This window comes from Monopterus albus, unplaced genomic scaffold (genome assembly GCF_001952655.1).
Source record: "Monopterus albus unplaced genomic scaffold, M_albus_1.0 scaffold128.1, whole genome shotgun sequence".
Classification (NCBI taxonomy): domain Eukaryota; kingdom Metazoa; phylum Chordata; class Actinopteri; order Synbranchiformes; family Synbranchidae; genus Monopterus; species Monopterus albus.
The window spans coordinates 676,588-689,161 of record NW_018128008.1 but is presented as its reverse complement, the minus strand read 5'-3'; the positions used below and the strand labels follow the sequence as shown (position 1 = coordinate 689,161).

The 12,574-nt window shown below is 41.1% G+C and overlaps 1 protein-coding gene across 6 annotated transcripts in view; it reads right to left on the bottom strand.

Annotated features, from left to right (window-relative positions):
• The window catches only part of epha7 (eph receptor A7), a 109,855-nt gene that overhangs the window by 93,994 nt on the left and 3,287 nt on the right, over window positions 1-12,574 (bottom strand). Inside the window, exon 4 of one of the 6 annotated variants that reach the window (XM_020612900.1) lies at window positions 7,463-7,609. The exons of the other annotated variants lie outside the window; for them this stretch is intronic. Within the exon in view, the coding sequence (XP_020468556.1) occupies window positions 7,593-7,609 (17 nt within the window). The 3' untranslated portion in view covers window positions 7,463-7,592. Of the gene's footprint in view, window positions 1-7,462; window positions 7,610-12,574 lie in introns of those variants that run through there. 6 annotated transcript variants of the gene reach the window in all.

Here is a 12,574-nt window from a genome sequence, read left to right as displayed (position 1 = left end):
AACACATCCCTGCTGACTGTAAAAAAAAAAAAACCCCCCTGACCCTCCTCTGATTGCTTCTGCTACTCTGCAATCTAATGTTAATGCTGCCATAAACATTCTCTGTCAAGTATTTCAAAATACTCTGTGTCTTGCTGGATGTTCAGACAACCATGAAATGCTATTTAAAATCCTGCTTTATGTTTTTCACTTTTACTGCCAGGGCATATGATTAGGACCATGACTGTGTGTTCCAGCTAGAGAAGGATGTCAATAGCTCACCTAGAGCTTATTTCTTATGCATTAATGTAGCCTCGGGCCTATGTCTGTGGCTCTGATTAGATGTGACTTATGTTCTTTCCCTCAATAAATTGTAGGCTTCAGTGTGGACATTCATCAGGCTCTGTTTACTGAAATTTTATGCATGCTGATCTATGGCTGCATTGCTTTTATGGACTAGAGCCTGTAGTGTTTTCTCCTGCAACGTAAGAGGCAGTACATCTTGTGAGTAATTTCAGAGCAACAGACAGGCAGACCTGAGGAAAAAAAATCCTAGTGAGTATATTTTTTCTACTTGAGAAGCCAAAAGACAGCTCAATTGATGCCATCTTGCAGGTGATGTGTGGACTTTAGTAGTTCCAACAGTTTGGGAGAAATCAAACGGAAGACATTTATTAAATGGGGCTACCTTAAGTTTAGCACAGTGATTGCTAAGATCATTTATAGCTTTGCATTATCTAAACAGTATACTAATGTTATGCTAAATAAGAGATTGAGATTTATACTTTTAATTCATCATAATGAAGATGTTTTGTTTTGCAGTCTGATCACCGGCATAACAAAGGTAGCAGAAGGTTTTTAATTTTTTTTCCCTCCGAGCCTGTGTCACTGCTTTAAATCAGCTTCTTTTTTTAAATAAATGCAGCAAGAGATGCTCAGCAGCTCGGTTTTTGCCCACAGACATGTTAATCTCCCACCTATGAGAGGCGAGGCGCCTAGTCAGCTCAGAGAAACAGCGTCAGAACACACAAAGAAAAGGAAAAAACTGAGGCAGTGCTGAAAATCTCTTCACGAAGAGAGCACGAAGATAGTGTTTCAATGTCAAACGCCCTCCAAACAAGCCCATTTTGAACACCAACACCTCTCGTTGGCTTGGGAAGAAGGAAAGAAGCATAAGCATACATTTTATTGCCAAGTATTTCAAGAACACAAGGAATTTGACTCCAGCTCAATGGCACAATGTGCACAACATAAAAACAAAAGAAGCTAGGACATGGTTGCAATGAGGCTAAAAAAGATAGGCCAGATTCAAAGGAGCCACTGAAAAATAAGTTTAAACAGTTAAAGAATCTGATGTCATATTGTGCTGGATCCTCCCTTCAACCCACACATATTTGGACTGACTCTGTCTGACTGCTGCTGCACTAACACATACAGATAACCATTCATCCGAGGTACCTGTGCTGTGCAGAAGATAAGTAGCTTTCCATGGGAAACAAAGAGAAGATTAGCATTCCCTCACACTGTGTTGGAGGGCACACAGCTTTGCTCTCTAAGCAGGGAAGCCCAAATCAAATCTCTGCTTGGATGTACACAGCAAAGATTAAAGTCAGATACTGATGAAGCTATACAAAAATGTAAGCTAATGCTCCTGCTTTGGTTCTAAAAGTAATGCTACAGCCAGTCGACTGGGGTTACTCTAAAAGTGGAACAATTTGCAATTCAACAGCAAACTAATGAAGACTATTGTGTCACTATCTCCTTTTATATTTGTTTCAAATTACCCTCATTGTGAAAGTAGCTATGAAACAACAAGCTCTCCAACCTAAATAACAAGATATGTTGTTTGTCACTACCTTGGAACACAACTCATAAGATTCTTCCAACAGTATGCTTACCAGATCTTTGTCGTCATGGTAACAACCATATGCTCCGTAGGCCCTTTCTACCAACAGGTGTACCAGTCCTTTGTTGTGAAAACAATCATAAACACATGTCACAATTATAGAAACACCATGGTTTCATTAGGTTTAAGAACAATCTCAACTTGGTTTGGTTTAGAAAAAGACTGTGGTTTGTGTTAAAATAACCTTAGTCTGCACAGACCACACCGGAGTCAAACATCAGCCTTCCGTGGGAAGGCACTGTGTTTTCTCACCCAACTTCCTCCTAATGTGGACTTTGTTGCTCTACATGTACTGTATATACTATGTCACCTAACTTCTTTATTTGCTCCTGTCATAATGGCTACAGTCACTAGAGGTTGGCAAACTCTAGAACATGTTACTGTTGGTCATAATAAGCTGCTCGCTCAATGCAGTCCAATGACATATGGACTCAGGAAGACAGTCTCAGAGTAACAGTAGTTTAGAATCATTTTCTCACTTATCTCCAGGAATATTTCAGATACAGTATGTGACTGTGAGTTTGGCCCATAAGGAGAATGGTATTACGTTCTTATGAAGACATTGTACCTAAAAAATAGTTGACAGGCTTTTCTTTGGATTACCCAAAATAATAAGGGCAGTGTTTCTGCAGAGAGACTATTGATTTTTTAAATAGCTCCTTTCAGTGTTTGGAGCACTACAAATGATATTCATTCACGTGAGGAAATACGTTTCTTTTTCTGTAACTGGGTGAACCGACCTACTGTATAAAGAATAAGACTGGTGGTAATGAGTATTTTTCTTATTGTCACCAAAACCATAGACTTATGAAGTATGTTATTTATACACAATCCAGCGGTTGTAAATATCTGTTAAAAACTACAGTGCCCAACAGTTCTTGTATATTTTTTAGCCTTTTTGAAGATTCTGAACTATATACTTGTGACCCTTACTTTAAAGATTTCATCTTAGTATGAATTAAAGGCTTGGGGCTTGAGTGTCAACTTTCAGGATAAATCTAAGACTGTGAAGCTGAAACCATGAAACAAATGCATCTACTAAAGTTATGAGTGAACTGTAATGGAATATATTATATGATCTCACAAAACACAACTGCTTCTGCTGCATTAAAATCACTGCTGAGAGCAATGCAAATTATAAACAGCACAACTTCAACACCTGCTTCCTCTTTGAACTCTCCTGCTGATTTACTACATGGATTTAGAAGTAGAGAATGATGGGCATTTAAAGATTAAAGCCATTACATCAGAGAATTTACAGCCCCTTACCCTGCCTGTCTTATGTCTACACACAGTCCTCCTAAGAACTCTTTGCTTCTTTAAGTTAGCATGCGGAGTGGGCTTTGAAATGAATTCTCAGTGACATGGAAAATGTCCCTGCCTAATCGTCTTTTGTTTAGTTCATTTAACTCGCATAGAAACAGGAGAGAGGGCCCTTAAGGCCAGCCAGGCGGCTATCTTTAATGGATGAGTTGGTCAGCTCTGAAAGGGAGCTGTGCTAAAAGACAACGCAGATGAGGCGAGGACTCTGCATTCTGGGGATTAAAGTACAGGGTCCAAAGGTCTGACCAACCCAAAGCCCCCTGCAGCCCAGGAAAAATTGGTAGAGAAAATGCCCACAGTCAGCAACTGAGCATTGTCTCTGAATTGGGCCAATGTCTACCATCCTTCCCCTCCTGACCCAGCCCCCCACCCATCCAAAGGCACCACAACCTCTCCACCAGTCCCAGAGTTGTATCAGAAAGGAATAGAACACTGTCAAACCAGTCGCTCATCAATGTCATAGCCAGGCCCCATGGCCTCCTCTGAGATAGAAAGGCTCTGGCATGGCCTCAGATGTCCTGAACGCTGGTGCAGATCTGGACTGCTCTTAAAGGGCTTATTAATCTAAATTACAAAACGACATATTTCCTCATTTACCTCTAGGTGTTATCAAGCCAAATAGCCTAGGTAGGCAGATAGAGAATATATTATTTTTATTATGCTCTGGGAACATGTCTTAGAAGTGTATTACTATTTTCTGACATTTTATAGACCAGAGACACAAGCCGTTTTCACATATGAACTCCAAACGCTGTCCACAGAGTTGCCTTTTCACACATTTAGCAGGAGGTTTACTGTATGCAGGGGGGTGCCCGCGTAGAGCCTGCAGGAAGCAGGACATGATGCGGTCACATTGTAATTTGGTCATTTGCCGTTCTTTGATTTTGACTGATGATTCTGGCACCAGTTGTTAACAACACAAGTTCTTGAATCACGTTGTGTCTCTAGATAGATATTTTCGTTGGAGTCTTCATTGTAAATGATCCTTCTTCTTCACAACAGGATGTGTGTATTTTTCCGGTTTGGCACCTGTCACATGACAGAACGTCATCAACACGCCCACTAGCTCTGTGTGAACACTGCCGACTATGCACTACTGTTTTCCCACACTCGGATATTACAGGGACTTTTTACTAGGGCTGGCAGGGAAAAGTCCGCTTAAGATCCAGGTTCACTGATTCAGACATTTGTGTTCACATATACAGTTCCTCTGGGTACTGTCTAGAAAATTGTAGAGTTCTGGTACATGTCTGAAAAGGGCTATAGACAAGAAAATAATGAGCAGATATAATAAGTTAGGAGAACTATTTTTGATGCAGCCCCATTCTTCTATTATTCACACACACTGACGCTCTTGTTTTATAACAAATGATTCATTTTAACACAACTCTCTTAAAGAAGCAGAATTTCCTGCAACAAAGCCATCCTAAGCACATTTCAGGTTCTGCTTCATCTGCTCTGGGTGACTGTGGGGAAAAGTGTGAAGTTATGTAATAAGTTATTGATTTTCTTCTTAAAGGAAGATTGAAGTACAGAGCCAGTGGTCTGAAGCCTCCCAGAGGAGCAGCTCCACTGACAACAGGGCCCTCCCTGCTGCCTCTTCAAGGCAGTGAGACCCTAGGCCCAGTCACATATCACTTTCACCCTTATGCCACAGGGACACAACACAGAACACCCAAGACATTGTCTTCTGACATAGAGTTTGCCTGTCTGATCACATCCCTCTCAAGCAAGTCAACAGACAAGCAATTACAAAAACGACATCTGTGCCACAGTTTGGATAGTTAAAAAGGGCAAAAGCTTAGAACTGCAAGAGGCATGGAAGCAGGGATCGATGGAGATGTCTGAACCTGTTAGTGCAAGTGGGGATGAGGGCTGCTGCACCATGGGGAGGGCTCTTTTGTCATGCAGGGAGAAGGGGCCAGAGAGGTGACTCTGCTGGCAATCAGGGGTCAACTGCTGCAATCATCCATCTTCCATCTTGACAGTGTGCTGTCAACCGGGGTGCTCATGTTACTAAACACAACAGGCAGGCCTCCATTGTGGGGCTGCACTGGTCTGTAGCCATGTGTAAATGAAGTTAATATTCACTGACCTCATACATGGCCCAGTTTGGACCCTGATGCCACCTTGAAAATAATGCTATCTGACACAAAGTCAAAAAGGTCTCTCATTTAGGGTCCTAACAAAGTCTTTTACCAGTATAGGTCACCATATGTGTTTGTTTGCATGAGAAAGAGGAATGTTTACTTCTATTCTGTCTATTCATGTGATGCAACGTAGGGTCTCAAATGTGGACTGGCAGGTCAAATTCCAAGACTTGGATACAGATAAGTCATCACTGCTCTATTTGTTTCTTGCTCTCTCAAAACAGCAATACATAGCAAGTTGGTGCAATTTGCATCTAAATTCAGACCTTTTCTTCGCAGAGTCAGAATGACAGACAAGAACACACACACACACACACACAACACATATACTCCTGGAAACAGCATAAAGCACTCTATCCAGTCATATCAGTAACACTGATTTGCATTAAAGTTTAGAAATCATTTATGAAATGAACTTTACATATTTGGTGCCAAAATCATTAGGTTTATATTTTCCTCTTAAAGAACAAAAATAAACCAATTGATTGTTGTCTGTACACTTCTTCTTGACATGTTTTTAACTAAGGCATAGAAAGTTCTATTAACATGTTTTTATATTGTTGCATCATTCTCCTCTATCTGTTATTTATATCCATAAATTAAATATTTGCTCATAAAATCTGTCCTAGATTATAATATGGTGCCACATGGTATTTAAAAAACAAACCAAGCAAAAACAGGCAAGGGTTCAAGAGTTTTGAGTAAAAAAAACGTGAGGTTGCTGCTATTTGAAAAATATCTCAGTGAGATTTGTTTTTGATGCTCTCAGCAGTGTTTTCTGAACAAGGTTTCTGCTCCTACAACCGCTGAGTGGATTGAGATTTTCCAACAGCTGCTTGATATTCATGTATGCATGACTCAGTAGCTGAAGCTTATCAGCAGAGGTGAGAGACAAGCCCATTACTAGTGACCAGACACCGGCAACCTCCTGTCCTTCCTTAAGCTCAGCTCGCTGTGTTTAGATTGTGTTTAGATGCATCACTGTGGTACCCATAAACATGGAAACCAGCTGGAGCAAATAATTAGGCCTTTTGTTTCCTTGCCTCTACTTCAGCATATAAATAAGTGTAGTTTATATGAATACAACTTTGAGACAAATATTTACCAAGCTGGATGACTCTACAACTGTGAGTGAGCCTTCCAGTGACAGTTTTTACTCTGAGTAAATTGAGGCATTTGTATTTAATTTGACATGGTGACGGTACAGCTGGATCCCACAGAAAGCGCTGGTGGCACCAGCTCAAGCAAATTTATCCCAGGAAACAAAATTGGCCTGCTTTTACTTCTCAATTTGAAGCGATATTTAAATAGGGACATTGGATGTGAAAGTAAAATAAATGCTCTTCCAAATCAGGATTTAAACATTCTGCCTTCTCTTCAGCGACTCCAAAATTGTCCATAGGTGAGTGAGTGTGAGTGTATGTGGTTGTCTGTCTCTAAGTGTCAGCCCTGTGACACACTGGCGACCTGTCCAGTGTGTACCCCGCCTCTCACTCAGTGTCAGCCGGGATTGACTCCCGCCCCCCCACCCCCACACTCTCACAAGCATAGCAACTAGATGGATGGATGCCTTCTCCTCATCCTCCAAAGAAATAGCTGTGGTTTAGTGTCCACTAATGAGAAGGAATTACAGCTAACAAACTGCGCAGGAATATAGTGATATCTTCTGCTCATGCAGTCTACAACTCTTTTCTCAGTAATTTAACTTCCACTGAAATATAACACCATTTTCACTGGCAACAACCTCTGTTCTCTCTCCTGCAGAAATCTGCTACTCAATTACAACATTTTTATCATTTTGCCTACTTTTGCACAGTATGTACAGCACAAAGAACCTCTATTCTGGGACAATACTCATAATCTTCTAATGTAAGACATAAATACTAAAATGACAGTTCAAGCAACTTTTAGGACAGTGAGTGCTCACAAGACGAGATGATACACAATATTGGATTCACAAGAGCAAGACGAAACGATATTTTGACACTATTTTTAAGAAATCTTCAATGATGAAATATACAACTAGAAAAATAGTCTTAATTATCATATGTAGTAAAAGACAACAACACACAATCACTGTAAAAGGTTTTGTCACTGGCTTCTCTCTTCTGTGATTTCACAAGTCTCTTCAGACCTTAGAACTGTACATGAGCTTCTAACTTCTAACTGGAGCTGTGTGTGACCTTTATGTTATTTTCACCGTCAATGCACTGCATCGGACGTACAGGGGGCAATCAGGGGACGTGGACACCTACGGGAAGAAGACTCATTTGGTTACCTTGATAGCATGAGCATTCGTCGCTATTCACTGTCAAATTTAGGCCACAGTTAACGCACCATAACAACATGCCCAGCATTTTCATTAGTACTGGATGTTAAGCTGTATTTTTAACCTATTAATGCACACATTCTGGTGGTAGAAGTGGTGCTAAGGTAGAGTAGGCTACATTAGCAACATGGCTAACCAAAACACAAGGGAAACTCACAGGCTGGAAACTTGAATGAAGCCACTCATGTTAACTCGTCACAACATGGCTTTATTGTACATACTTACAATGCTCCACCTCCAATCCCTCTTCCCCCAACCAATGCAGTCCCATGCCTTAAACCACAGCAGGGAGCTGCGTTTTTGCTGGACTAATGTGAACATATGGTCAGGCTCCATCATACTGGCTGCCGCTCTGGTTCTGTTATGTTCTGTTATCGCGAGTCAAAGTTTGCCTCAATGAGAAATACCATCATGTTTTAATATCGGGAGATCTCATAGAAAGTAAGTGAAGGATTATCACAAGACACAGTAAATGAATGAACTGAGCATCAAAATCAGATATATGTAATCTGGTTATCTGATTAATCTGTTGCAGATGAAAATACAAACTTATTTTAAGGTGAATCAGCTATTGGTTGATCAATAAATAATTACTTTGCAACAATTCTGATAATTGATCAATTCCTTATGTAATTCTTAAACAAGAATGGCAAAAAAATAAAAGGTACCACCTTCTCAAGTGTGAAGATGTTTTTCTTAGATCCGAGATGGATTCTGATTACCAGTGCAAATTTGAATCTACTGTCAAATAGGTAAAATACCTGGATTTATTGAGCTCTGCAGTCAAATGGTCTTATATTTGTATAGCACCTTTCTATGCTTTACAGCACACTCAAAGCGCTTTCACACTATTTGGCCATTCACCCATTTGCACTCCCAATCATTCACACACCAGTGACATCACCAGGAGCAACTGGGGGTACAGTGTCTTGCTCAAGGACACTTCGACATGTTGACTGGACAAGCCGGGAATCAAACCGCTAATCCTCCGGTTAGGAAACGACCCGCTCTACCTCCTGAGCCACAGCCGCCCCATCAAACAAATCCCTATCTGAGTAAACTAAATATGCATGACATTTTTCTACTTAGATAAATGCCTCTCCAAATCTCATGTCTCAAAGTCATCCCCCTACAGTATGTGAACAATTTTAGGACACTGCAAACTGTATTTGTATTAACATCCTGAGCAGAGAATAGCACATCTGTGTGTGTGACTGCTACCTGCCAGGCCATGACAGCAAGGAGGAAAAGCCCTGGGTTGTAGAAGAATGCTGCTATTCACAGGAAGCAGTCACTGGCACTGACAGGATGAGCTCCCATCCATCATCAGTTTATTTCAATCTTGAGTGATTTAGGTCCATTTGGGTCTCCTGTGGATTTGGCGCACACCTGTCATTTCCATAATTAAGCTCTGGAGCAGTTGTAAAAGACAGCGATTTGGTGTATTAAAATCCCACCTTATCAGTCAAGGAAATGTAAAGATGTATGAGGACCTCCTGACTCTTGGCTTCCTGGCTTAATTTGAAATGCTAAGTGCATCTTTTTCTCCAGCCCTGGGAGCTGGGCCTGGCTGCCTGGGCCTCCCAGTGGCCGCCATACATGTTAGCTGTCATGGTCAGATCCTGACTGCTCAGCTCCTACCCTCAGGGGCTCAATCATCAATCAGTCTCCAACTAACTTCTGTCCAGCTCCCTGACAGTCAAGATGAATGATGCTAGCGTCTACAGGATGCTGTATCCTCTCATTAATTCTTTTGTTAGCATGCACCGACAGAACGAAGCCACAGCCTGTTGTATCTGTTTTCCACTAGATAGAGGCCTCTCCCTTTTTTGGCCGAGGGTCAACAGTTAATCACTTCTCAGACACTGGTTATTTAGTACCACAATGATGTGATGTGTCAAAATTGGACAACATACATTCCCGGGATTGAGAGAAACAAAGAGTCCAGTGTCCTCCCACAAGAGCCCTCTCTCTGTCTAAACGACTCTGTGGCTCCATTGCAACCAGTAGCCAGCGCTAAACAGGACCAGCGAATGAATGGGTGCTATTTTCACAACACGCACCTCTTCGTAAAATGAAGCCTGCGCAGGCTGCGGGGACACTTCAACTGGCCTTTTTCAACACCCATTACACTGAGACCACTGAACACAGCAGGCGGAGAAGAAGAGTGACATTTACTGCCACAGATTGCCATACAAAGAGTTAAAGAGAGACAGAGTGAGTATGGGGGGGCACAGGGGTGAAAGACAAGGGGTCCCTCTTTGCTGACGGTGATGAATGAGTGGATCACAACACATTTTGGAGGAGGCCTTTGCATCCACACAGGGGGCTCCTCAAATGACATGACTGACAGCTCAACTTGCTCAACTCCACCTGCACCCACCCTTTTTTACTCAGTGGCCATGTTGTAATCATAGCACACTGTGGATATTAAATAGCCCCAGTACAGAATGTCATAAGGAGTATGTCTGCTTTAAATAATGTACTTGTCAGATCACTGAACCACATCTGAAATCACCTCTCAGATGTTGGAATTCATGAGGCTATGACTAATAATTTTAAAGTTTTGCCATGAAGTTGTGTGGGGAAATTTAATCCACAGAAAATATGCTAAAAAAGTTCAAAGAATGTGGCACTTATCCCTTAAAGCTTCAGTCAAACAAAGAGCCTGTGGGATTCTCTGAAACAATCTAAAAAGATTAGGGACACTAATTGTTAGTTTCCAAAACCAACAATCCAGCAAGCACGCCAGCTTCACACAGCCTCTGGCCCAGTATGTAGATGTGTAACATTAGGCAGGGTTTGAACTTTTTCTCAAGCCCTTTTTTTATGCATCTCGCACACACACACACACACGCACTCACCAGCCACTTTATTAGGTACACCTGTACAGTTCTATACAATTCAATGCAACACTTTTACCATAACATCTGTGTTTATGAAGATCAAAATGTTTCAGTTTTTTGTGAAATTGTCATAAATGTATAAATTCAATTGTATGTTTATTATTGAGGTCCTAGTTATACAGGACTACATTACATTTAGAGTTGTTTTTATTTTTCTGTCCTCCCTGTCTACATACATGAGAGGGTCAGAATATTAGAAACACTTCTGAATATAATCTACTGCAGTACAACACCACCTTTAACTACGTATGACCTCAATAATAAGCACATAAATGAATTTATATATTTATGATAATGTCCCCAAAAACTGAAACATTTTGAGCTTCATAAACACAGATGTTACGGCAGTAGTTTTACAGTGAATTGCATGCCATTGTACAGGTGTACCTAATAAAGTGGCTTGTGAATGTATATATGTAATGATTTGTGAGTACAACGCAGTGCAGAACCTTTACAGCAAAGATACAGCATCACCTTGTCATACAAGCTTGTCCAGTGTCCAAAAACCAGAATCTCACATTTTTAATGATCACAGCCACTTGGGCTCATAGCTCTGCTGTTCAACTGGTACAAATAGTTTGAATAGCTTTTAGATTGTTCTGGGGGAAACTACTGACTGGACAATTTAATGTCAGTGGAGCTGCTGGTAAGAAGTGCTGATGGTGCACCGTGATTCTCATTTTATTTAGATTAACTACCCCTGAATACAAAAGCTTCTCATGCCTCAGTGGAGATAAAGCTCATAGAGGTGTAGTATCAACACTAGAATTTGATCCACATAGTCAATAAGCAACCTTCTTCCTCAGGTTTAAACAACCTAAGGGAAGATTCATTATACGTCTGCAATATCTACAGGTATTTGTCTTAACTGACACATGAACATATTAATTAATGGAGACATGCAACAGTCTTCTGTTCTGAGGGCTCTGCACCAAGACATAATGAGAAAAGGTAGCTAAAATTACTTTGAAAAGTCAGAGCTATTGGCTGTTTTCTTCTTCGCTCTCCCAGTGGAAATAAATCGAGGGTTTTCTTTCCATCTAAAGGCACAACTGGATCTCACATCTATGCATATTAAAACAACAAGAACAATAAAAAGGAGCTCCATGGGGTTGAATCAGCAATAGCCTGCTAACATTAAAGAAATACAGAGCACAATTTGAGGCGGGCTGTGTTGCTCTAAATTACATGGCCTAATATATTTCATTAACACAGCTCCCTCAGAGGGGTCCCTAATGGATGACAGCATGGCATAAAAGCTTGTCTGTCAGGGACACTAATTTGTTCTTAGACACATTCTGTTCAATTATTACTGGCTGCTGCTCCTCATAAGCTGCTTAGATTGAGGTTGCCCACTTTGCCAAAACCAGGGGGGTTCTCTGATAAGGCAGGGCACTTTGGTTCTGTCGCCCAAGTCACCCACTTTTAGCCCACACTCGTGTATCTTTCGGATCAGGTGGCCACTGAAAATAATCCTCTGATCATTGAGAGTGACAGAAAGCAGAAATTGCTCACTGTAGTTGCACAATCCAGCACTACAACAACACATAAATGAGCCACGGAGAGGCTATATTCGCCCTTCCTGTTAGGCCCCCTCATAAATATCCTGGCTAAATGTCACACACAGCATGGCAGTTATTTGTTTTCTCTCTCTGTCAGGGTCATTTGGCCAGGGCAGAGAGACACTCGCAGACTGGCTGGACTTCCTCTAGACCTGTGTATTCTGCTAGTGATTGTCTTGGCTCCCTGCCAGTAAGAGAGAGCAGAGCACTAAAGATGAGTTCCTAAACTCAAGTTATTACAGTGCTTAATCCCAATGTCAACAACAGAATCATGGCTATGAATTAAAAGCCTCGTAATCAATTAACACGGATTCCAATTATTACACTGAGGATGTTTGGCCTCAATACTTTCTTTACTGCTGTCAAATCTGCTGCTTTAATCCCATTTGCCAATACAACTACTCAGTCAGTGTCATTTA